The sequence below is a fragment of the Rhincodon typus genome, chromosome 16 (genome assembly GCF_021869965.1).
Source record: "Rhincodon typus isolate 14 chromosome 16, sRhiTyp1.1, whole genome shotgun sequence".
NCBI lineage: Eukaryota > Metazoa > Chordata > Chondrichthyes > Orectolobiformes > Rhincodontidae > Rhincodon > Rhincodon typus.
This window is the reverse complement of record NC_063347.1, coordinates 60,045,585-60,073,507: the sequence shown is the minus strand read 5'-3', so window position 1 is coordinate 60,073,507 and position 27,923 is coordinate 60,045,585. Positions and strand designations below refer to the sequence as shown.

The window sequence follows — 27,923 nt, the reverse complement described above, 5'->3', positions numbered from 1 at the left end:
AAGTTGGTTTCAAACAGCGTCTCTAGGCAGGAAAGAGAAGTGGAAAGTTGGAGAGATTTAGGAAGGAAATTTAGGGCTTAGAGCATTGACAACTGAAAGCCTGGTTCCACTCACCAAGTAATCTGTGCGATATCACAAATAACAGGGGACTATGTGTAATTGGCTTCGGGGCTAATCCATAGCTGTTCAGCACAATTTTCTGCTGATGAGAATGAGGTTAACTCTTGATCCTTTGTGACAGCCCCGTGCCGATATGTTTCTCAACCCCATTCTCCCTGTAACCCTCAATCCTCTTACTAATCAAGAACCAATCTACCTCTGTCTTAAATACACTCCATGACATGAGGTTCTGTCTTCCATGCAGCTGCTTAGCGAATTACCATCTGCTTTTTGGAAGTTCACACAGACAACACCCACTAGCATGTCCTTACCCATTAACCTTTAAGTGAAGTGCAGATTCCGGATAACTACCCTGCAGCAGTGGCTGGTTCCTTGCACTGCTCAATCCAGCTCAGAGGAGGCTAGGACAGAAAGGGAAACAAGGGGTTTTAACCATGAAGCAGTAGGTACAAGCTCTGAACCAACCATCATGATAAGGGAGCAAGAGCTGTGCCTATTTCATGGTTTGAAGGTACTAAGAGAGACGGGGAAACATTGGGCTGTGTGGTTACAGATGGTGTTTGCATGCAATTAGGCTGAAACTGACGTCCCACAGTGTCTGCTGGATGCCAAGTTTTGAGCTGCCCATTCAGCCTGGTGATAGTGCCAAACAACACAACGGAGCTGTTCAAAATGGAGGAGCACTGTGTCATTGACGAGGCAGGGCAACAGTTTTAAACGGCTTTCATTGCACAATTTTTTTTTTTTTTTTACACAGAGTGGTTTGTGTGTGGAATGAACTTCCAGAGGAAGTGGTGGATGCAGGTACAGTTACAATGTTTAAAAGACATTTAGGTAAGTACATAAATAAGAAATGTTTGGAGGGATTTGGGCCAAGCACAGGCAGGTGGGACTAGTTTAGTTTGGGATTATGGTCAGCATGGACTGGTTGGACTGAAGGGTCTGTTTCTGTGCTGTATGACTCTATGACTCTAGGACATGGCAATCAGCTGATGGTTCCTTGTTTATGTTTGACCAGAAGCCATGTGACTTCTGAGTCAAGGCTGAGGATTTTTACGGCCACTGTCTCCCAACTGCACACAATTTTGTGCTACCACCTCTCATTGACCTTCCCTGCTAGTGAGACAGGGTGTGTCCAGAGACGATGTTGGAGGAGTGTGAGACTCCTGGGACTGGCTGTATGGTATGATTCATTGCCTTCATGACTGTGAGCATATTTGACGAGCCTGTGGAACAGCTCTCCCAGTCTCGGGGAGAAGGATGGCTGATGTCAGGGAGGAGAAATCAGTAGGGGCTAGGGCTCGGCTTTGGTCATGTCCAAACCAATGTTGATGGTGGCAGGTCGTTCCTGTTTTACACTTACTGTAGTTTGAAATAATGGCTTGGACAACTAAGTATTTTGCATAACCTTTTCAGAAGGTAGTTAAGATTTAAATACATTATTCTGGGTCTGGAGTCACAGATATAACAAATTAAGTAAGCCCTAAAAGTTTCCTGTCCCAACTGGGGATCAGTGAACAAGTTAAGATGAAATGTAGTTTTGTGATCACCATTACTGATACAAGCTTAATTTCATTGCCAGATTTATTTATCTTAATTAGATTCATAGAGGTTTACAGCATGGAAACAGGTCCTTTGGCCCAACTTGTCCATGCTGCCCAGTTTTCGTAAATAATCTAGTCCCATTTGCCTGCATTTGGTCCATATCCCTCTATACCCATTCCATCCATGTACCTGTCCAAATGTTTCTTAAAGATGAAAAAATTAACAAAAATGAACTTCTCCAGTGTTCTATGGAGGGAGTTGAACTCATATTTTGGGATCACCAGTCCAGCTTTCTGGATTACTAGTTCAGCAACATAACCATTGTGCAACTGTATCTATTAGTTACCTTTCCTAATATCCTTTTGTGTGGCTCAGTCTTAAATGTTGTCTGAAAATGCTCCAGTGGTACATTGTGCAACATTTTATCACACTGAAGACACCACATAAATGCAAGTTGTTATTATTCCAATTTTCGAGGGTTTGTTAGGGCATCTCCCCTTTTGATGGCACTCAGGCTTGTGCACAGCTTGTCTGTGCATTGATCCAACTTGGGATTAATAACTCAACACCCTTTATTTTGTCTGCGACTTCTGACACAATCCAGTCTGTCCTCAGTGAGCTTCAAAACCCTCAAGCTCCATGTTATGCATGCATGCCACACATTTCAACCATTCCAATATTACGTGACACTCAGGGCATGGCAGTCTGATATTTCCACTATTCCGACTCTGTGAGATTCGCCGTCGTATACCTTCGCACAGCAAACTGTCGGGTACTAGGCTACAGCCAGACAGTTCCTTGAGTGACAGCTGGTCGGACAGTTGTTAAGCTTTCCTGAGCTAGCAGCCCTCTGACCCTGCAGACCGGACCTCACTGTAAATCACTGAGCTGGGGAACCAGAATTGGAGATCCATGGGAAATGGCTGGCTTTGTGCAGTGTAACGAGGAAGAAACAGATTGAGACTAATTTACTTCTCCTTATGTGTCGCCCAATGGGCATTGTAGAACTCAGAGATTGATTACCGCCCAGCAACAGCGACACACGTGCCAAGAGGATACAGAATTCTGCCATCAATAGGCAAGGATGACATTATGCTTTGCCTGTGTCGGAGTGCCACAAAACAACTGGCAATGTGCCTTCAGCAATCCCCTTCTCACTTAAGATCCCACAAGCTAGCTTGAGCTGTTGCCTTCACCTCTGCACTCAGTGTCAAAATTTATGGAGGTCAGAAGGTTTGATTTATTACTCCAGGGACACCGTGATGCAATTAGCACAGAGTCCCTACAGATCTGAGCCTGAAGCCGCAGCAGGCTGTTATTACAGCCTCTCTCACTCTTCCTTCCCTTTAGATGAATGGGAATATCTCAACACACTTCTGACTAAGGCATCCTAAGGGTTCAGGAGAGAGCACATGCACTTCAATGAGCCCCATCATGCAGGTTTTAATGATGGTGAACCATCAGGGTTTGAAGAGATGCTTGGGATGCTGTCTGAGACCGAAATAATAACTGATAGATTAATTGAGCAGCAAATAAACAGAAAAGCCAAAAGCCTGTCTCCTTACATGTCATGTTTTAGGTTATACACAGAGTACGACACTGAAAATCCAGAATTATTCTTCATACTTGTTTTTGTTGGCAGCCTACAAAGTTTTCATTGCAATACGGGAGCCAGGTACTGCAAGTTTTCCTTTCAAGCATAAATTATTAGCTGGTATTTACAAAGTACATACCTAATACACAAGATAGCATCAACATTTCTATGTGCCCATACTTGCCTTAGTTTCCAAAAATACACAAAACCTTCATTCATTGTAACAAAAGGTCTTAAGAAACATCATCAACCAAAATTTGACAGACCCCTGTAAGGAAACAGTCGAATGAACAAAAGTTTAGCCAAACAGGCAGGTGTTAAGGAGCATCTTAAAGGAGGATTGGGAAGTAGATTCCTTGACACTTAAGAAAGGAATTCCAGAGATTAGAATGCAGGCAGCTGAAGGTGAAGACCACCAAGTGTAGGAGCAGGATGCACAGGACTACTTTGGTACAAAAGAAATTACCAGCCTTTATGGTGAAGTACTGATAAAAGTCAAGGATGAACTAGCCATTTCACTAAAGCGGACAGAGAGGTTGGAGTAGGAAAAGGAAACAACAGGCTTGTGCATGAAGGCTGGTGGGAAGGCATTTCGCTGGGAGCAGAGCAGTTTACACTACAGTTAGTCTGTGTCACATTTGAGCTGCCTGACCCTGATACTGGGAGTATACATCCATCAACTTTACAAACAAGGCATTTGTTATCAAAAGTTCGGCATGCTTTTCAAAAGATAAAATGGCCTATATTTTTTAACACTTTGTAACACCTTATCACAGTGTTCAAACTAATTACTTTAATTAAAATATTGAACCCTAATTAACATCACAAAAATCAACTAATCTGGTCATTGCTGCTTCTGGGACAAATATACAATATAGAGGAGATACCCATAATATACCTGTATCCTGAAAGTCCTCCTTTTCAAACAACACTCTTTTCCCCTCCTCTGTCATGCAGTACAGCTCTCCACCGTGCCTCCTCCATTCCCCAATCCACAGCTCTTAACCACGCTACCCACCTCCAAACATAATGAAGATAGGGTCTCCCTTGTCCTCACTTTCCACCCCACTAGCCTCCACATCCAATGTGTCATCCTCAAACACTTCTACCAACTCCAATTAGACCCCACCACCCAGAACATCTTCCACTCCCCACTTCTCTCTCCCTTCCTCAAGGACCATTCCCTTCGCCACTCCTTAGTTCGCACTACACTCCCCACCAACCACTCCAACCCACCCGGTACCTTCCCCTGTAACTGTAAAAGATGCAACACCTGCCCATACACCACCTCCCTCACCTCCATTCAGGGCCCTAAACAGTCCTTCCGGGTGAGACAGAGCTTCACCTGCATCTCCTCCAACCTAGTCTACTGCATCCGGTGCTCCCGATGTGATCTTCTCTATGTCGGTGAGACCAAACGTAGACCAGGTGACCATTTCGCTGAGTATCTCCGTCTGGCCCATAACGGCCAAGCTAACCTCCTGGTCACCGCCCATTTAAACCCCCCACCCCACTTCCCCTCCGACATGTCTGTCCTCGGCCTCCTTCAGTGTCGCAGCGACTTGGAATGCAAAGTTGAGGAACAACACCTTATCTTCCGCCAGGGCACCCTACAGCCCAGAGGACTCAACATTGAGTTCTCTAATTTCAAATAACCTTCCCACCCATCCCCTGGCTTCCCTTTCCAGCCCCCACCTCCTTTCCCTTCCATTCCACCTTCTGACCCTCCCTTCCAGCCACCAAGCGGATTTATCCCTCCCATCGATCAACCAGTGTCCACTTATCACCATCATTCTGCCTTCATCCCCTCCCCTCCCTTTATCTACAGCTCCCGCTACCCCCACATCCAGCCCTGAAGAAGGGTAATACCCCCAAAACATTGACTGCTCCTTTCCTCCAGATGCTGCCTGGCCTGCTGTGTTCTTTCAGCCTCCTGTTTGTCTATATAATATGTACACTGTCTGCTGGTTTCCTACACAATAAGAGCGACTGGACTCCAAAGGCTGTACGCACGCAAGGTTTACTTTCCTTTTTAATTCCCATTTGCTGTGATTGTGGTCTTACACCGGATCTACTCAAAAAGCAAAGCTCATGTTACAGTGATTTTCGAAGATGTGTCATGCAGTACTCATAATGAACTGAAGGAGATGGGCTCTCTCTTGTGTAAACGTCTCGCTGCATACTTCAGAGGGCCTGTGTGTGACCAACCCACAGCTCTGCATGGCTCCTGCTCAACTGCTGAGGTGCCTGGAAGCACTGTCATCCCCGCTGCTGACTTCAAAGAATCAAACAATATAAAATGACCTTTAATTAAATGGTGCTGTAGCGTCACTGCTGAGCCACCTAAGCTTGTACAGTTCATATCTAGGGAACAGCCACATTGTTAGAAATCAAGGATATTATTGTAAATTTGCAGAGAGTGTTACAAGTGTGATTTGCCTTGCTCTCCTGAATGGTTACAAAAACAGAGATCTATACACATACACAATTTTGCTCAGGGACACCAAGAGAAAAGGAATTCACGAAAAATCCCTGGAACATAAAGGGGGCCTTAAGGAACATAGACAGAATAGGAAGCACAGGCAGAGAGGGTGCACAGGCACAGGCAGAGGAGGAATATAGAAGAAAGAAAGAACAAGTAGAGGGAGATGACAGGAAGACGTGGGACAGGAAGGTGGAGAGCACAGGTAGAGGCAGAGAATCAGAAGATTAAGTGAATAAGGAGAGGGGGGAGCATGGTCGGAAGGGCAGAATAGGCAGAAGGGAGCACAAATGTACTTTGATATGGACATTATCACTGGGCAGGCTAAGCTAGATTATAAAGAACTGTACAGCACAGGAACAGACCCTTCAGCCCTCCAGACCTGTACTGACACATGATGCTATTCTCCAATAAAAACCTTTTGCCTCTACCTCTATTCCCTGCCTATTCATATATCTACTAAAATGTCACTTAAACCTTGCTATTGTATCTGCTTCTACCACTCCCTCTGGCAGCACATTCCAGGCACTTAGCACTCTCTCTGTAAAAAAACTCATCTCGCACATCTCCTTTAAACTTTCCTCCTGTCACATCAAACCTATGTCCCCTAGTAATTAACATTTCCATCCCGGAAAAAAGACTCCGGCTATTCATTCTGTCCACGCATTTCATCATTTTGTAAAATTCCATCAGGCCTCTGCCATTCAAGTGAAAACAAATCAAGTTTGTCCAATTCTTTTCCTGTAGCTAACGCCTCCAAATCAGGCAGTATCCTGGTCAATTGTTTCTGTACCCTCTCCCAAGCTTGCACAGCCTTCTGGCAGTGTGGAGACCAGAACTGTATGCAGTATGTGACCTAACTAAAGTTCTGTTATGCCATCGAATAACCTCAGTTTCATGACCTACCAAAAGGTGAAAATATGACATGGAGACTGGAAGAGTGGAGCTGGGTGGAGAATCACACCCTGATTATCTCACAAGCAATACTTTCCTGCAGCCACTGAACTGTCAGGTAGTTACTCAGCAAGGCATTTACATTGCAGATATTAGCTCCAGAACCTGAACACCATCCACTGAGTAAGCAGAGCTTTCTGTATGACACTGGCACTTTTTGTATTGACTTTATGAATTTCAACCTTATTCTTTTCAGTTATGGAGCCCATTCAAGTTCAACTAAATGCACATTTAGGTGAGTGACATAGTGAGTTGACGGTATCCTTTCATTTCAGGAACTAGATTCCAATCCCAAGCTAAGAATTCTGCGTATTCAGACAAGCCAACTCCGTTCCCTTCATGCCACTAGGCCAAAGCACAGAACCATAAATAAGTTGGTGATGAATGGGGAATGTCACTTGGAGCCTCTAGGAACAAAGAGACTGGAAAAAAATCAGATAAGGCCCTGAAGCTGACACCATAACGTTATTGTTTGGTTGCCGTAGAGAGGGAGTGATGTTATGCCAAATCTGTTCATGAATGGAATGGGGAGATCTCAGTCCGTATAGTTACAGACACTGCAAGATAGAATCTTGCTGTGCCGTGTCTGTGCATGAGTGGAGGAATATTCCAGAACAAACATTCAACCTACGCTGGAGGCTCATGGCACTCAATGTGTGTCCACGAATATTAACTGTGGTCCAAGCAAGTTAAGAAACATATAAATGTAGGGGGAAGTGTCCACTTCCAGCTGTGTGAATTTGCACTTGTCATAAATCTCATTCAGCCTATTATTTGTAGAAAACGTTATGACTTTTCGTAGGACAAGCTGAGCACTTGTCAGAGTATTACCACAGTGTTACAGTTTCAGCAGATTTTATGTTCTCAGACTGCGAACTCTGCCAGTATAAACATTCCTGAAATGGCACAATGTCCCACAGACTACCACCCCTGCAAGCTCACCCAATGCCATACTCACCAATCATTGCTGAGGCCACCCGCTGTCGAGGGTCATAAGGACACTTCCCTTTTCCACACTCAGTCTGTTCATGATGAAGCACTAATTGTTCATTCTGTAGGGATGGGTGGGTGGGAAGGGGAAAGAGGGAGGGAGGGAGAGGAAATGAATGAAGAGTCAGGCACGGTGACATGAACCAGCACCATACAACCTTTTGTCATCCAGACCCCACCCTGAATAAAGAAGAGCATCTTTCAACACACTGTGCGGAAAGTTGCTGCTGTCCAGTACATACGTAGTGCTTTCATTTGTGAAAATAGACCATGGAAATTGGGATTATTCAGACAGAGGTTAATGCACTCCCTGCATGTTTGTCTAACAGACTTGAATCAAATTCTTCCCTCAGAAAGTTCACCATCTGTGGTAAACTGGTGCATGGTAATTCAGTACAAACACACCCAGCATTAGTCTGAGACCACCATTCATTGGGATTTGCATCCTGTGATTCACAATATTATACTCCTTTCTTCACCTTTCTTTCTTCACCTTAAAAATATATAAGTCCCACGTATTTAAACTGATTTGATTTCTCCTACTCTTTTCATCAGAAATCTCATTCTGAACAATTTCCAAGACTTCAGTCTCGGCTGAGAGCAGAGTTTCAGATCACAGCCCCCACTGTGGTCTCCCTGCTGTTTGCACATGGCTGTTGCATCCCAAAAAAGACAAGTGCTTAGCAAAATATTCTGACAGCAGAGCCAGTTTGGTCCAAGTGGTGGCTGCAAATATCATTATTGTCTCTTTATATTACAGAATAATTCAATTTAATACAGAGTCATACAGCACAGAAACGGACCCTTCAGTCCAACCCATCCGAGTCCCATTTGCTAGCATTTGGCCCATATCTGTCGAAACCTTCCCTATTCATATACCCATCCAGGTGCCTTTTAAATGTTATAATTGTACCAGCCTCCACCACTTCCTCTGGCAGCTTGTTCTGTACACACCCCACCCTCTGCAAGAAAATGTTACCCCTCAGGTCCTTTTTAAATCCTCCCCCTCTCACCTTAAACCTATGCCCTCTTGTCTTGGACTCCCCCCACCCCAGGAAAAAGACCTTGGCGATTCACCCTATCCATGGCCCTCATGATTATATAAACCCATACAGGGTCACCCCTCAGCCTCCGACACTCCAGGGAAAACTGCCCCTGCCTATTCAGCCTCTCTCTATAACTCAAACACTCCAGACCAGGCAACGTCCTTGTAAATTTCTTCTGCATCCTCTCAAGTTTAACTATATCATTCCTATACAAGGGCAACCAGAATTGTACTCTGTATTCCAAAAGGGGCCTCATCAATGTCTTGTACAACCGCAACATGATGTCCCAACTCCTATTCTCAATGTTCTGAACAATGAAGGCAGAATGCTAAACACCTTCTTCACCATTGTGTCTACCTGTGATGCCAGTTTCAAGGAACTTAAAGAATGGGTTCAAATACTTCTCTTTTGCTGTTGCTTCCTCATATTTTTCAACAACATTCAATCACATCAACCCAATGTATCATGTAACTTTTTAAATGTTTTTTTCTTGCAGTGAGAACTTATACTATGCAAACTACTGCACACACTGCTAATGGCTTTTCATGCTATTGCAGCAATATTACACTGCTGTTTTCCATGGATTTTTCAAAGCCTTCAGAACTATGGCTCACTAAAAGGTCAACACCATTTCTAGCTAATAATTTAACAGCCCTTTCTATCTCATTACTTTTAAAGGGTGTAAGGACTTTGAGAACTATTGCCTGTGCCCATTTCCTAACTGGTTGACTCTTCACATCAATCATTGTTTTCCCAAGTTATTTTTCACATCAAGAGGCACTTGTCAAAACATAGCAGTATCCATATCATGGCTGCCTTGTTGAATACTTTCCTCTCCTGAAAACCACTAAAAACTTACTAAAGCCTGCAAATAACAGACTCCCACTAACTGCCTACAACTTCGGACCACGTACTGCCGCATTTCTCACCAAACTGTGGTGATTACAGTGTACTTCAACATGCAGGGATGATAAACAATTGAGTATGACCTTGGGACCTTCCAAAATGCATTAAGACCAATGAACTTTCAAACTATCTTCTCTTTCTTAGGTAGTTCCTCGGGATTGAGGATGTAATTGCATTGGAGGCAGTTTCGAGAAAGCTCATTAGATTCAATCAATCCAGTGATGAAAGACCTGTCTTATGAAGAGAGCTTGAGCAGTTTAAGCCTGTGCTTGCTAGAGTTTAGAAGAATGAGAGATCTAATTGAGGTATAAAGGATACAAAAGGGGATTGACAAAGTAGATGCACAAAGGATGTTTCCTCATGTGGGGCAATCTAGAATGAAAGGTCATAGCTTTAGGCTAAAGGGTGGCAGATTTAAAACGGAGGTAAGGAGAAATTACTTCTTTCGAAGGGTCACCAGTGTAGTAGACACCAGGATAATGAATACATTTGAGGAGGAAATAGATTTTTAATTCATAATGGGTTGAACAGTTATGGAGAGCGGGCAGGAAAGAGGAGTTGAAGATGAGAGGAGATCAGCCATGATCATATCAAATGGTGGAACAGTCCCAAGGGACTGAGTTGCTTACTCCTGCTCCTCGTTTTGATGTTTCCACTCTGGTTTGATCGGTTTTAATATCACTGAAAATCCCAATCCCGGATCTGAAGATTCTGCCACTTGCAACCCAGGTATTGATTAAAGACTCGAGGAGATGGGTTACTTGAATAGTTGTGCTCTCCGTCTGATGCCCCAGGCTCATCTCTCCATATTCTGCATGAAGACTGTTGATCTGCTCAGCGCTTTTCACAAATGGACCCTCTCCATTCTAGTCAGTCACAAGCCAGGGTCTCCCATACATGGCAGGGAAAGCTCAACTCTTCAGTGACACTTTGAGGACATCCCTAAAGTATTTCCATTGTCCTCTTGGGAGTGTCCTGTTACGACTGTACTACGAGTCGAGCAATTGGTTGTGAAGTCTGATGTCAGGCCTACTCCACTTAGCAGAACAAGGTTTATGTGATGAGTGCCTCAACACTGGGCAAGTTGATTTGGAAGAGGACGCTGCTGTTGGATATTGAAGCGTAGTCACTGTTGTAATATAGGAAATGCAGCACCCAATTGGCACACGGCAAGCTCCCACCAACTGCAACATGACAATGACCAGATAATACATTTTGGTATACTGGTTAGGGAATGAATATTGGTCAGGAGAATTCCCCTACTTTGAACAATGCCATGGGATTATTTACCCGAGAAGGGAAAGGAGACCTCCACTTAATGTCTCATCAAAAGTAATGAATGGTATTGGATGGTCGGCCTCAATTTTGTGATCAGCTCTCAAATGGGATTTGAACCCTGACTTATACTAATCAATATGAATATGCTGCGGAGGAGGGATTTTCACTACCTCCCCACAAAGGAATGGAGTGGGTTGTAGTGGCAACGCTTAGCAATCATTTACTCTGGCTACTATTCATTCCTCTGCCATCGCCAAAACAGATGATATTATAATTCATCTAATTGCTGTACACAAACGTGCTGCTACATTTCAACAATGCCTTCGCTCAAAAGGAAGGGCCTGTACCGTCAGAACCGCTAAGTAATTCTGTTCACACACTGCCGTTTTGGGGGTACATTTTCACAAAGCACTGTGCACACTGAGAACATAATGGGGACTTGAGATCACTCCCTAGGATGCACTGAATCTGTAAGAATGATGTAGGAACGTAGAATATAGGGACAGGAGTCGGCAATTCAGCTCTTTAAGCCTGCTCCATCATTCAATATGATGATGGTTGATCATCCAAATCAGTAATCTGTTCCCACTCTCTCCTCCATATCCTTTGATCCCTTTAGCCCTAGGAACTCTATCCAACTCCTTCTTGAAAGGAACTTTGGCCTCAAACTTTGGTTTTCTGTAGCAGAAAATTCCACAGGCTCACCACTCTCTGGGTGAAGAAATTTCTCCTCATTTCAGTCCTTGGACTATGACTGTGTCTGGGCATAAATAGGGACGTAATGAAAGCCATTAATGACCTATACATGAATTTTACTGACTAAGATTTCTGGTCAGTGACAGTTAATGTGGCACTTTCCAGAAAGAAAATGGTAATAACGGCCAGCCATGCAAGGGTTAAAATGGGAACACTGCCCCAGAGGAGCCCCTCTCAGGAACACTTTCTGCAAACACATGCACTGAGCATGCTCCTTTCCCATTCCGGCTCGTGTTGCTTCTTTCTAAAGGAACGAATACTGTCCTGCAACTGGGACATTCAAATATGCAAAATTACTGGACTCGTCTGATGTTGCCCTCTTGCACATCCCAAATTCTTTCACTCCGCCACTGGTGACATTGTCTTCAGCTGCCTAAATCGTAAATGTTTGGGATTCCCTCCTCGAATGTCTCCTCCTTCCTCTCACACTCTCTCTAGCTCCTCTGTTAGCTAAAATTGGACCCAGCTTTTGGTCATCTGATCTACAATTGTCTTAAATGGTTCAGTGTCAATTTCTGTCTTGATTGCTCTTCTGAGACACTATTTCACTATGTTAAAGATGCTATATAAATGCAAAGGTTTGTCGTTGTTGCAGCTTTTTGGTTGCCTTGAAAGAACAGCCACACAATGTGGTAACACACAGCTCCTTTACTGAATAGCTCACAGTTCTCTTGCAGCTTTATGTGACAGATGGTAAAGGAGTCAATGTGACATTAAATGGAATTGAACCTCATGTATGTTACTGGTGTTAGGGCCTTGCCTTTGGGGAATGTGAAAGTTTTGTGTGCCATGTGTAATGTCAGCACGGCAAGGCAGCCGACTGTGTAGTGTAAATGACGCCATCATCCAGGATTGCTCATCCATTGCCAAAATGGCAGTTGGTTTGAACCTTGACCCGAGCAACATCTAGCTGCTGGTGTGACATTATGCAGTACACCCTGGGAACTGCCTTTGCTGGTTAGCAAGATTTAATGTTTTCTATTATTAAATGCTTATTTGATAACTAATCTCTCTTCATCCCCCACAACCTATCCCTATGATAAGGGCTTCTCCTCAAATTTGCAGGAGTTAAAACAAATCCGTTTCTGCTGCCCATTTAGAATGCCCCAAGCAAGATCTCCTGCCAAAGTCTCCTGAAAGCAACGGCTCACATTTGGGATTAAGTTCCTCTGTGGCACTCTTGTCCCTTATCCATAATCACGGGCCAAGGCAGTGAGGGTTAATGGAACAATGAAGCAAGATTAACTGCTTCAATACCGAACAATCCGACAAATAACTATTAGGTGTAGAAGGGAATGCGGAAAGGGTTTGATGAATTAGGCTCTTGTGGCTCATTGCAAAGACTTTTTACTTTTATCTTTCTGCATCTCAAAATGGGAAAAGGAAAAGGTGCTAAAAATTAAGGATTGAGGAAAGGATTACTGCATGTTTTAACAGCAAGTTACCCAACCTGCTCTGTCTGTGCTGTTTACACTGCTGTTTGTTCAAGCGATAGAGGAGGTTACTACAGATCAGCTGGAGCCAGGGGGCATGGACGAAGGGAGATTCCACAGGCAACAAGTAGCTGATTGGTCTGTGGAGATGGTGACCAGAGGTTGATGACACAGGCCTTCTGCCCGCCAACAGCTATGTGATTGGCTCCCAGGGAGCTAGACAGCTTGTGGATGTGAGTGTTGGGACAGAAACTACTGATCCTCTCAAAAGGAACATCTGTCTTTTTTCTCTGCAGTATGAAAGCCTGAGCAAAGCCAGTTTACTTGCCACATCAGTTGCTGAAAGCTGTGACTATTAACCAACAAGTGAGAGACATTATAAGTGTGAAGCAGTCATCCTGCACTTCCTGCAAGTTCCTGGAGATGGAAGATCGAGGAGCAGCAAGACCTGACAAATGAAAAGGGATCATCTCAGTGAACTCTGTGGAGAAGGATCAATTAACTGTCTTCCCAGCCTTTCCCTCTGTTCATGACACTCAGTTGTTTTTTCGTCTAAATGTGTGTGTAGATGGAGGGAGGGCATGCAGTGCTTATAAGGGGCTTAGTTGTAATAAATAGTAATTTTTGTTCAGTGCAGATACCTGGTCTGAGTTTTCTGTTAACCTGGGTCTAACAGACAGGTAAACTGGGAAATATTGCATACTTTGATACAATCTTTAACTTTTGTGACAACACTGGGAATACTGGAGCTTGGTTTTCACTGTCCCAGTGAGGCACAGTAAGCATAAACATTCACACAGATATGTACATTCTATATAACTTCATATAATTTTTAGCTTTATTTTAATACTTAGCTCTGTTTCCCCCTGTCATCTTGTAACTGCTGGAACTGTTGGTAACGGCAATGTTATCTATGTACCTCAGATCAAGTAAACCAGTCACCAGGGGGCAAGCTTTAGTCCCATTCAAATTGAAATGATTTTGCAGAATTTGAGGCTAGATTAAAAAATATGACTTTTTATTTTAAACCTGACCACAACTCCCTGCAAAAACGGGATAGTTTATTTGAAACAAATCGAGGCAAACACAAACATGAGTTAGCAAATGACATAAACATCCCAAAATCTATTCCATGATGAAGAAATATCATCAGTCACACACTCACATAAACCCCCGCATATACACACAAAGCACAATGGAAAATGCACCGCACCACAGAACTTTTCAGGAGTTTCAGAACATTGAGCCTAAGTATTTGTAAAGTGGACAGATTCAAAGGTTAGCAATCTCTTTCATGTCTGTCTGAGATTCAAATGAAGGGAACAAATGCAGCAAACTCAGGTTTCTTCTGTTTAATGCTGAAAGAAGGGGTAAATTATCAAGTAGTGAACCTCTTGTAATTCATGTAAACGGGCAACTTTGGGACAGCAGATTAATGAGGATATTTTCTTACCGGTTTACGAGAGTCACAAAGGTATTTTGTAAACGTAAACAGATGAACTCAATTCCACCTCTTTACAGTGTCTTAAATTGCACAAGTCTAGACGGAGTTTGCTCTCAGAAAAATGCAGCCCCAGAAGTTAGCAGTGCACTAACAACAGACTGCTAGAGTTTGATGCCATTAATCAGGCCTTCATTACAGTTTAAAATGCAGAAGGAGGAGAGGTACACCATCAGAGATAACACAGTGTGGAGCTGGAGGAACACAGGAGGCCAGGCAGCATCAGAGGAGCAGGAAAGCTGACGTTTCGTATCAGGACCCCAGAAGGGGTCAGCTTTCCTGTTCCTCTGATGCTGCCTGCCCTGCTGTGTTCCTCCAGCTCCACACTGTGTTATCTCTGACTCCAGCATCAGCAGTTCTTACTATCTCTGAGGTACACCATCAGGTTGGGTTTGCGACTTGCTCAATGTCCTTGTGAGCTTTCTTTGTGGTGGTTGGTTATGTGCTTCTTCAGCTTGTGGTCAGAGAAGTTGGGAACTCCCACTGGCCCCACCCCAGTGAGGAAAAGAATCCTCACAAAATTTACTTTCCAAATAAAACTTGGCGTAGTAAGTCTTCAATTACAATTATGGGTTGCATACTGCAGCATGAATCATTTTAGGAAAAAAAAGATAATTAGACATATGTTTTTAGAGAATGTGATGCTTTGTGGATTTATCTTGTGTTTGTAAACCAAAGACAAGGGCAACAAACGTTAGACATGTGTTCTGGGATATGATATAGTGCTCTGTGGACAGGATGTAGACAAAATAACTACAAACAAACTGGAAGAAAACAGCAATTAATGCATTGCTCTTGAAGTACTTTTTCTTGGATCTATCGGGAAAGTTCACAAGAAATACCAAAGTATTTGGGAAAACAGTTTGCATTCTTCCCTTTTACTTGGATATTCTTGTGAATTGCCCTTGTGAGCAATACAAAAAGCACCTTTTTTCAGCAACGCTCTTCACAACCAAATGAATCTTTGGTGTGTTAGCTCATGAAGGTCTTTTTGGAATGGCTCTTTGTGCAGTTACTGAATGGCAGGAGGGCTGGTTTTCATGGGCGTGCAAATGTCTTCAGAGTTAAGACTCATCGTGAGAAAGAGTTCCCACAAGGCCCAAAGCAGGGATAGTCTTGTGTATCAACTTCAGCTGCCAAAGGTCCTGTCAGCCCCTCAGACTTGCCAGCAGATTACCCAAGGGTAATCAGGTGGGGATCTGCAGGATTTTGACCAGAATTATCAATGATAGCAAACAAATCCACAGAGACATACAGCCTTTGTATAAACCATCTAAAGCCCTCAAGTAGATCTTGTAACACAACCCTCAAACACATTTACATACAATAGCCTAACCCCTCGATTAGATTTCAGTCAATAACTCATTACCGGGTATCATTATTGTGATTATATATAAACCATCCAAATCCTGACTACAACCCAATTAAATTGCTATATGTACACCATCCTGGAAACCAATTATTTCTACAAAGCATAAACACCATGTCTATCTTCCACTAAACATTAAACACTTACTGCACAATCCATCATGAGCTCATGTGGTATAGTGATAATATCCCTGCCTGTAGCCCGAAGGTCTGGGTTCAAGTCCCACCTCTGCCAGAAATGTGTCAAAAAATGTTGATTCAAAATACTTGTCGATAATTCACAGGCCAAAACTAATGATCTGGGGACATGGGTTCAAATGACCAATTCTAGTTAGTTCCACACAACGGTGCTACTCCTGTAGGCCTAAGAGAGGCAATCTTAGTCAAACAAGATTTTTGGGAGACTTGAAAGGGTAGATGCAGATCGATTGTTTCTCCTTGTGGGAGGGTCTAGGACCAAAGGGCATAATCTGAGAGTATGAAATGAGGAATTTCTTCTCTCAGTGTTGTGAATCTGTAGAATTCTTTAGTATAGAGGTTGTGTCTGAAATAACATTAAACACTAAGAAAGGCAGACTTTTAATCAGTAAGAAATCAAGGATTATGGGGGAAAGCAGGAAAGTGGAGTTGAGGATTATCAGATCAACTATAATCCCATTGAATGGCAGAAAAGACTCAATGGGCTGAATGGCCTACTTCTGTATTTATATTTATGAATCTTCCTATGGAATTTGACATTGGATTCAATCAATATATAATCTCTAGTGAATAGTAAATCCATCTAAATTAAATAATGGCTTAGTTGAGGACTGGTTTGAAGGAGGAATCAGACAAAATCAAAGTTTACAGAAACACTACCATGTTTAATTCAAACTTCATCCTGTGCCCCATTAATTGATGAATATATAATTCGATTTCTGAAATCTTACTTCTGTTGTTGCACCTGTTTATGGGGATGGAAGGGATGATATAATTCATGTTCCACAAATCATCTAGTAAAATCCTAGAATCTTTTTCTTTGATGAGTCCGAGGTGTTTCAGGGTGTTTTACAGCATGGCAGAGGGCAGGCCGGCTGAAATTAGGTCATACTGCCTGAAATATCCCGGGTAATGGAAAGACAATGACATCTCCAACTTACCCAAGTCACCCGTCTCTGCTCCTTCCCGCTGTGGTCTGTGACTGGACTTTACAAGCAACATGACTCAGAACATGTGGTGCAAGAGTTTCAGTTCAAGGAAACCAGTCATGGTTTTTTTTTTAAAATAAACTGTACATCTTTCGAGAAGTACATGGTTTGAAACATGGTTGAGGTCTACAGCAGCAACTCAGTGCATAACAGAAATTGAGCTTTGCCTCTTTTCCATGTCCTGCCCTAGACACCAAAGTTGGTGGTATAGTGGACAGTGAAGAAGATTATCTAAGGTTACAAAGAGATCTCAATCAATTGGGTCAATGGGCTGAGGACTGGCAGATGGAATTTAATTTGGATAAATGCGAGGTATTGCGTTTTGGTAAAACAAACAAGGGCAGGATTTATACTGTTAATGCTGCAGAAGAGAGAGATTTCGGGGTTCAGGCACATAATTTTTTGAAATTTGCGTCACTGGTAGACAGGGTGGTTAAGAAGGTGTTTAGTACGCTTGCCTTCATTGCTCAGACCATTGAGTATAGGAGTTGGGATGTTATATTGAGGTTGTACAGGATGTTGGTGAGGTCTCTTCTGGAGTACTGTATTCAGTTCTGGTCGCCCTGTCATAGGAAGGATATTATTAAGCTGTAAAGGATTCAGAAAAGATTTACCAGGATGTTGCCGGGAATGGAGGGTTTGAGATATAAAAATAGGCTGGAAAGGCTGAGACTTTTTTTTTAACTGGAGCATAGGAGATTGAAGGGTGACCTTATCGAGGTTTATAAAATCATGAGGGGCATAGATAAAGTGAATGACAAGAGTCTTTTCCCTAGGATGAGGGAGTTCAAAACTATGGGGAATATTTTTAAGGCGAGAGGAGAAAGATTTAAAAAGGACGAGAGTTTAGTTTGGTCGGCACAGACTGGTTGGACCAAAGGGTCTGTTTCCAAGCTGTATGACTCATGCAAGGGGTAATCTCAGTGTGATCACTGACTAATTTCCATTTTTCTCGTTTCCCAAACACCCAAAACACCGCCCTCCACCAGCTTGTAGGCAACGACAGCTGGTGTACGGCCCCTATCCAGTTGATATCAATAGTCTTATCTCTAAGCAGGGATTAATATAGTTTCTGGAAACCTCAGTTGCGCACAGAGTGAGCTGCTGTTACACCCAATGAGCTATCAGAGAGCGTAAAGTTTTCTAAAAGTTTTAACGAGAAACAGATGGAATGATGAGGTGGAAAGGAAATTCAGTCTGCAGAATGAAACTTTCCTGCGAGAAGTGTGCGTTCGTGTTAAATTGTTTTCAGAATTTAATGACATAATGAGTTGGATTATTAAATAGGGTGCCTTCCATTAAAATCCATATTGAAGTAATATTAACATTAAATAAATTGTATGCCCAATTAAACCTACCAGATGCTACAGATAATACACGGAATTAAATTCTTTCTTAATCTGTTATCTCAAACATACATATGGAATCAACATCTTATAATGGAATCTCTGCATGACCCCAGGATTGTTCTGTTTTTTTCCCAGTCTGTTTCCCCAGGAGGGAAGTAGAATGCGTTAGCAAATATCCTCAATACAGCTTTAGCTGCACACGTCTTGTAGTTGAGAACATAGCTATAACACTCTTGTTGTTGCTTTGCCTCAGCTCATGTGTATGCCCATTTGTCACTGGAGCACTGTGGTCTGAATTTACATTGGGGGAGAAAAAAGGGGACAAAGCATTCTGTTGCCAGCTTCTCCAACCTATGATGGATCCTATACTAACTCTGCAAATATTCCTGGCACCTGTCATGTATGCATTTCTTTAGACTGATGTTGACAACCAATTGTACTACTTTGGCTAGTCAGTTGTAATCTATCCAAATAAGTAAGGAAAAAAGGGTTGTGTCACTCATTAGGACTCCAATCACATAATTTGACTCAAAAAAACATTCTTTGTTTGCATGTGCCTCTGAACAAGAAATCTTCTGCACATGCCTGACTGTGTTTGCAATCTGTAGTGCCCTTGCTGGTCATAAATGTCATTGCTTTTTCAAGCCTCCTACGTATTGACAGCTCAGCAGACATGTCGTAATGAAACAGACAGGCATGTTGGATACAGTCTCATAGGACACTTTAACTTCTTCTGAATTAACAAAACATCATTCTCAAACTTTCTCTTGGTCCAGTTTGAACAATTTAAACACCGGCTTTCGTTCAGTAAACCAGTCAGAACATCAGGAACTCTGACTTAAAATTGCGGTGAAATTTTGGTGAAGGCTTGAATACAATGAAGAAAACATTACCATAAAAGGTAAATTGTAGCAAAATGACTTAATTCAATTGAGTCCTAAACATTGTCAGCAGAGGTTGGAGTATGTTGGGAGCTGATAGTTTGTTGGCTAAAGCATGCTGGGGTTGGGCAAAGGCAGCAGGACCACTACTATGGCACATTCAGAACAAAAAAAAAACTTGCATTACTATAACGCCTAAGGATACTATACATCCTAAGGATATTCCGAATCTCAAATATCGCCAATGAAGTAGTTTCTGAATTACAGTCACTGCTGTAAGGTAGGAACCACAACAGCAAGCTCACAAAAAGATCAGAATGATAATGACGAGAAACTCTGACTGTATGATGTTATATGAAGCTTATACATTGACTAGGTCACCGGGGAGAACAGATCATCTACTCATGTTCATTGTAAATCCATTGTCCTCTCACAGCTACTTAGACTACACTTCCTAAGGACACAATCCCATTCTCCAGGTTTCTCCATTTCTGTCAGGTCTGTTCAGATGATGCCACCTTCCACCGTGGTCCTTCCAACTTGTCTCCTTTTCCCTCAACTGAGGATTCCCCTATAGAGTCGTGGTCAGGGCACCCAGCTCTGTCTGATCCATTTCTCCCACTTCTGTCCTCATCCCTTCCCATCCCTCCCATAACCATGATAGGGTTCCTCTTCTGAAGAAGGGTCACTGAATTCTAAATGTTAACTCTGCGTTTTCTCCACAGATGCTGCCAGACCTGCTGAGTTTCTCCAGCAATTTGTGTTTTTGTTTGTTTCAGATCCCCAGTATCGGCAGCCTTTTGTTTTATTTTAGGGTTCCACTTGCCCTCACTTTCCACTACAACAGTCTCCATTATGAAAGGATCATTCTCCCTCATTTCCGCCACCTCCAGCATCAAACTTGTCAACTCCTCCCCCCCACCAGTCTGTATTCTGAAGAAACCATTCCCTCCAAGATTACCTGATCCACTCCTCTATGACCCTCAACACCTTCCCATGCAATCATACGAGATCATAGAATCCGTACAGTGTGGAAGCAGGCTATTCGACTCATCGAGTCCACACCAACCCTCTTTAAAGCATCCCACCCAGACACAACCCCCCTACCCTATCTCTGTAACCGTGCTTTGCCCATGGCTAATCCACCCAACCTACGCATCCCTAGACAATACAGGCTATTTAGCATGGCCAATCCACCTAACCTGCACATCTTTAGACTGTGGGAAGAAACCAGAGTACCTGAAGGAAACCAATGCAGACGTGAGGAGAATGTGCAAACTCTACAGACTGTCACCCAAGGCTGGAATTGAAACTGGGTGCTTGGCGCTGTGAGGCAGCAGTGCTAACCACTGAGCCACCATGCTGCCCCAAGATGCACCTCTCACTCTTTGACCTTTTCTATCTCTTCCTTGACCAAGGCCTCAAATACTCCAGGTGAAGCAGTGATTTACTTGCACTTGTTTCAGTCTAGTTGCCTGTATTTGCAGCCATCATGCAGCCTCCTCTATGCTGGGGAGGCAAAACCTGGATCACCTCCACTCAATCCATAAGCAAGATCATTGTGGTCACTCGCCATTTCAATACACCATCTTGCTCTCATGCTCACAATTCTTTCCCAGGCCTGCTGCAGGATCCCAGTGAAGCTCAACGCAAGCTGAAAGAACAGCATCCCATTTTACTATCAATAGCCACTTCCCAGACATATTATAACCTTCCCGACTCAACATTGAGTTCAACCATGAGCTTTCCCCTCCATTTTGTTATATTTTTATCCCCCAAGTGTCTGTACCTAGATTTTCATGTTTTTTTTTTCAGAAAAGCTCATCTTCATTTTGTTATTAGTATCTAGTCTTGATCAATGCTTTGTTTTCTCTACAACCTTATGTGTTCCTTTGCCTTTTGTTCAATGATACATTTGAGCTGTACTCTTTCACTTTTCATTAACCAACCCTTCTGTATCACTTGCCCTTCTCCCCCCTTTCTCAACAGCAATAAAGCCCACCAACATTCCACCTCTCTTCAGTTCCAAGAAAGAGTTGCTTCGGGCTTTGAACATAAACATCGTTTCTCTGTCCACAGATGCTGCCAGATCAGCTGAGTTTCTGAGGTTTTTTGCTTTATTGTGGGCATCACTGGCTGGAGCAGTATTTATTGCCCATCTCTAATGGAGAGCAATTAAAGATCAACCTCATTGCTGTGGGTCTGGAGTCACATGTAGACCAGACCAGGTCAGGATGGTAGTTTCCTTCCCTAAAAGGCATTACTGAACCAGATGGGGTTTTCTGACAATCAACAATGGGTTCATGGTTATCATTGGAATCTTAATTCCAGATTTTTATTGAATTCAAATTCCACCATCCGCCGTGGTGGGATTTGAATCCAGGTCCCTGTTTTTAGTTTTTATTTCAGATCTGCGGCATTTGTTTTCTTTGAATTAGCACCATGGAATCCTTCGCATCCACTGGAAAGACAAGGCAGAGCCAGGGTCGAATGGCCCATGTCAAACACAACACCTCTAACAATGTAGCATTCTTTCAGTAAGTTGGAGTGTTCGCCTCGATTTTACTGCAAACGCCTGCAGAATGAAGATTGAATTTGCAACCACATTACACACACAGTAATTTGGTTGTCCTCTAAGCCACGACCTACAATATCCCGTCCCAAATGAAGGAAAGTGAGCATGCGTTACCTTCAATCATTCCCTTTTCTTTTCAGAGGAGTGAAAACATTGGTCAATAAATAAAACAAAAGTCTCAATAGGAACTAGGATGGTTGACCAGGAATAAACTGTTGGAAGGGATGGATTATTGCTGCAATTGAAAGGGTATGTTATTTTTCATCAAACAATCAGAACACAATTTGAGCTCTATACTCAAAAGATATTCAGGCATCATCTGATGGGGCAGGAAAGGTGGACATGCTGGAGTTAGACATAATTTGCCTTCACATCCAAAAGCACTTTGCAAACTGCAATGGTGTAAACAGTCTCAAGACAGATACACAACAATAATTTGCATTTGTATCACACCTCCAAAGTCGTAAAATGTCCCCCACGCATTTCATAAGGGTGTTATCAGACAAAATCTGGGGCGGAGCCACAGATGGAGATACCAATGAAGATGAGCAAAAGGTCAAGGAAAGTTGTTCAGTTTAAAAAGTGTCTTGAAGAAAGACAGGGTGGAATGTCCTGTAATGATTTTTGGAGAGGCAGTGATCTAGTGGTAATGTTACTGGGCTGGTAATCCAGAGCCCCAGGCTAATGTTCTGAGTTTGAATCCCACCAGATGGTGAAATTTGAATCCAAGAAAATCTGCAATAAAAAGCTAGCTTAAGTGGTGATCATTAGTCTGTAGATTGCTGTAAAAACGCATCTGGCTCGCTAATGCCTTCAAGGCAAATCCTTACCTGAACTAGCCTACTAGTGACTCTAGACACGCAGCAGTGTTGACTCTAGGTAATTAAGGATGGGAAATAAATGCTGCCTAGCCAATGATGCCTGCATCCAGTGACCTAAATGGAAAGAGAAAGCAGCTGATAGACACGGATCTGTTTCCCTTTGCTTCCCCTCCACTGTCTCTCGGACAGTGGAGAATAGTTTCTGTCTCTTTACCCCTCCCTGGCACTACAATGAGTTGATGCTATTGGGCCATTCATTGCCTCGCACTTCTGACTCTCAGGGTGGTAGAACAGAAGAATTGCTGATTATTTCTCCCTTTGGTTGTGCTCTAGGTTCACACCGCATCTGTAATGAAATCATGGATTCAGAACTGCACAGGCGCTCCACAATCAACACTGGCTTGGATCCTCTCACCAACCTCCAGTCAGAGCTGCCTTCGGTGCAACTGAGCACAACAGCTCAGTAAAGTGACCAGCTAAAATACTTCCCTGACACGATCACATCCTTTCCATTCAAGATATTCTCAATATGCTGACAGGTTAATCCATTATGAATTCCAGAGCCTCCCAGAAGTAGTCAGCTCCAATGGACTCTAGAGGTGGCTTTGAGTTGCAGGTGAGCCAGAAATGATAGGGTCAGTGAAAGTCAGTTTACAAGACCTGGCCTTTTATCACTTGTGGGGGCTGGACACAAGTGAGAAGGATGAATCATTGTTAAATGACCTACTTGACCAGATTGCACTTCATTTACTGGCTGCCAACGTTCTCATCAGTCTTCCCACTGAAAACCCGTTATATGTCTGACTTATTGTAGGAACAGAGTAGACCACTCAACTTCTCGAGCTGGTTCTACCATTCAATTTATCGTGCGATTTCTGACCTTGTCCATCCCAGTCCAACACTGGCACCTCCACATCAGGATGAGACAGATTAGATGCAGGGAGATAGTAAGAATTGCAGATGCTGGAGTCGGAGATAACACAGTGTGGAGGTGGAGGGACACAGCAGGCCAGGCAGCATCAGAGGAACAGGATGTTTCGGGTTGGGACCCTTCTTCAGAATTGGCTTCACAGTAGGGTTATAAGTCACTCAGAGATAGTAATTTCTGAAGAAGGGTCCTGACCTGGTTGCTGTGTTCCTCCAGCTCCACACTGTGTTATCTTAGACGTAGGGAGGATATTTTCTCTGGTTGGGTCACCAGGGGTCACAGGGTCAGGATTCAGGCCTGAGATGAGAAAAATTCCTCACTGAAAATGCAGGGAACCTGTGGAATTCTTCACCACAGAAGGTGATGGAGGCCACGTCACTGGATATATTCATTACAAAAAAAGTAAAGGCATTGTTGGGAGGCACAGTAAAGGAAGAATTTGGCATTGAGATAGAGGATCAGCCATGATCAGATTGAATGGTGGAGCAGGCTTAAGGGCTGAATGGCCTATTCCCGCTCCCAGTTTCTATAGTGAATGTGGGATATAGGGAGTGCCAAAATCTTAATTCGCCAAAAGCACCAAAACCCTTTGGTTTGCTCCTGGCAAGAGAGGACATTTCTTGATAGATTCGGATCCCAGGTCCATGTGATCTGATGTTATGCCATACGCATAAGACCCAGTTCCTATTCTTAGAGTAAAGGTGTAATTAACCATCTATTCCACCCATTTGTCTGGACTGTCAGATAAAATGTAAATTAAAATTGCCCACTTTCTTTCCTTGCCAGAGTTAGACATGTTCGGCCAACTAATGCTTGCGCTGTGCCAGCGTTTAAGACTGGGAAGGTCATGTCTTGTATCAATTAAATAGCTTGAACATGTACAGACTCACCTGGTATCTTGTGGTGCCCATGCCAGGTCATGGTATTGCCAATCTGCATCCTTCCTCACTCACCCCCACCATTTGTTTATTAAGGAAATATCCTCACCTTCCTCTACATCTACATATCTGTACTGCAATATGACATACACAGCCAAAGCAACCTTTCATTTTCGCTTTGATTCTCAAAATTGCCACTTGGCACCCTAAAGTTTCAAAGTTGAATGGATAATCAGCTGTCCACAGATGTTGGAACAGTGTATGAGGGATTAGCCCTGAGGAACTGATCTTTAAATTATTTTGACCTTTGATAGGTGATTTTCTTCTCTTCCCCCACCAGCTGAGCCAGCTCTTTACTGCAGAGGTCAAACAGGAGCCCTGATGTTACGTGTAGAAGGGCTATTCTGCCAGCAGATGTATCACAGTCAAGGCAAACCCTGCCCTCCCTTGATACCAAAGCATGAACATGTACAGCAGAATGTTCATGGGGACAATGCCATGAGTGATGACATTGGAAGGTGAGCAAATTTGATCAATGCCAGATAACGTCTGCAAAGTGGTCAGTTTATAAGCTGAGCAGAGGCCACCAAGGGTCCCTTGATAGCACCTTCCAAACCCGTGAACTCTACTCCTTTGAAAGACAAGGAAAAACACGGCAACACCACCTCCTGTAGACTCCCCTCCAAGCCACTCACCATCATGACTTGGAAATATATTGGTCATTCCTTTGACTGGGGGGGTGGGTCTGATTGGGCCGAATGGTCTGCTTGCACACTGTAGGGATTCTATGATCCTACTCTAAAATCCTGCTCCTCTCTGCCTAAAGATGCTTTGCGTTACCTTAAGCCCAGGGACTGCAACAGGCCAAAAGGGCAACTCAACACAGCCTTCTCCAGGGCAATTAGGAATTGACCACAGGTGCCAGTTTAACCAGCAACTTGTGCAATTGTCTGAGAAAGGACTATATATTTTTTAAAACATGTGGCCCAATCTTTTCAGACCTGGCTGAGAAGGGACAGAGTGTCAGCAGAGGATCAGCACTGCCCTCTGTCCCAGCTTCACTCAAGACAGGAACAGGTAAACCCAGGCAGATATGTGCGATTACCATGAAATTGGAGTAAATGCCCAGTCCCAGTCTAGCTTGAACTTGGCCTTACCAGCACCAGTCCCATGACCTGAAAGAATAAGAAAGAAAAGAGCCTGCACAGATCATTAACTCAGGCAGACACGAGACCTGGTCCTTTTCTGCCTTGTAAATACTGAATAATCTACCATAAAACAATGCTTGGAATACAGTTGCAGAGTCTGATGTTTCAGAAGCCTCTGTGTAGATGTTGCATTGCCAATTCTAAACAAGGAAATCACGGGCCAGGATGAAACCTGACAAAATTTAGGACCTCCCGAAACCAATTCAGACCCCAACACCGATCCATTAAAGAATGCCCAATCTGAGAAAACCTGCCTTCTGCTGGGACACACAGGTGCTGACAGATGGCTCTTTACTCAAATGGGGAGGGAGGATCAGATCCTCTAGTTGTATCTAGCAGGCCGCCATCCTAAAATCTCCCTGCATCCTGTTCACAGCCATGATCTCCATGAATAGAGGAGACAGCTCAAGGAGCTGAATGGCCTATTGCCACGTCTATGTTCCTACTATACTTTTCAAACCAAAATAGTACTTTAATAAACAGAGGGAAGAAGAGGACTCCTTTTCAAAAAAATATGAAGTGAATAATTATATCCTGGATTACACAGTCTGAAAGGTTGGTGAAAGCAGATTCAATGCTTTCTTTTGACAGCGAATTGGATCGATATTTGAAAAGGAATTATTTGCAGGAATATGAGGGGGCATTGGCCTAGAGGTAGTATCACTGAACTGTTAATCCAGAGAACCAGGTAATGTTCTGGGGACTCCATTTCAAATCTCACCGCAGCATTTAGTGGGATTTAAATTCAATTTTAAAAATTGCCATTAAGAGTCTAATGATGACCATGAATCCATTGTCAATTGTCGCTATCTGGTTCACTAATGTCCTTTAAGGAAAGAAACTGCTATCCTTACCTGGTCTGGCCTACATGTGACTCCACAGCCATTTGGCTGACTCCTAATTGCCCTCTAGATAGTTAGGGATGGACAATAAATGTGCGCATGAATAAACAAAAAAATGGCAACAAAAGGAGGGAGTGGCTAAACTTGAAAGAGCTGGCACAGGCACTAGGGCTGAATGACTTCCTTGTGTGATGTATTACCCTACGATTCTAAGAATTGTCTAAAGTGAACAGATTTGTTGTTGTTTGCCATCTTGGGCAGTGGTGTGTTACAAGGTTTCAAGCCAAAAATTGCCCGAATTGTTAGCTGTGGCTGAAATTAACGATCAGTTTAATTTCCATGACCTCCCCTGAAAGGAACGATGAAAGGTGCTATTGTAGACCACAGTACACACAACCATGATTGCAAGTTATTAACGCTTTGCGTATGGCAGCAGCAATTTTGCAACGAAACAGCAAACAAGGATGACCGATACCAGAGACTGATTACTAATAAGGGTTAAGTGGCACTCTATGCAGGGCAGTAGCAGAGCAAGGGGCCGAGGTCATGCAAAACAGTGAGTGGGAAACTGGGCCACATTACAAAGGGAATGGAAAACTCAAGTTGATGAACTCCGTGCTGTCTGAAACTGCTTAATGTTTTAATTATTTTCAAGCACAAGCATTTGAACTTCCTGGGAATTGGTGACTACATTTCAAAAGTACCCCATTGGTCAGACAGCACTTCAAGGTGGTTGTTAAAGGCACTATATAAATGCAACTCTTGCTCTCAAATTCACAGCAGCTCTAGGGAACAAAGGGCAGGAGAACTGAGCAGTCACAAAGCTGGACCTTCACCAAAGGGAAAATGATGCATAGGCCTGTAGGGGAGGTGATGCCTCTGGTGGGGGTTTGGAGGGGGTATCCTGGTAAGGAAGATTCCAATTTAAAGGAGGCTTTGAAGGACATTGCATCTCCTTTTCCACCCAAGCTAGCTGGTCTCCTGGACCTCCCATCATTTTAGGACCACCCGACACTTTGTCCACCGTCCCCCCCACCACCCCGATCAAACGGTGGCCATGCTGGGGGTAGGGTGAATCAGTGACAGGAAATGTACGGTCAGCGTTTTACCATGGTTCCCCAAATTTCTCCAGCGGGAGGACTGTAAAATTCTGCCCAAGGGCAAGTTACAGCGTTCCAACATGTGACACAAACTGTGGTATTCCATTCTGTGACCGTATCAGTGTCACCAAGCTCTGACAGACTGCATGGTGTTGCTTGGGGTATCCCCTGCACGGTACAG

At 43.3% G+C, this 27,923-nt stretch overlaps 1 protein-coding gene across 2 annotated transcripts in view; it reads right to left on the bottom strand.

Moving 5' to 3' along the window:
• sema3h (sema domain, immunoglobulin domain (Ig), short basic domain, secreted, (semaphorin) 3H) overlaps positions 1-27,923 on the bottom strand; it is a 152,952-nt gene that overhangs the window by 54,800 nt on the left and 70,229 nt on the right. For both annotated transcript variants that reach the window (XM_048606598.1, XM_048606599.1), the window contains exon 5: positions 7,654-7,747. In XM_048606598.1, coding sequence (XP_048462555.1) covers positions 7,654-7,747 — 94 coding nt within the window. The remainder of the gene's footprint in view (positions 1-7,653; positions 7,748-27,923) is intronic.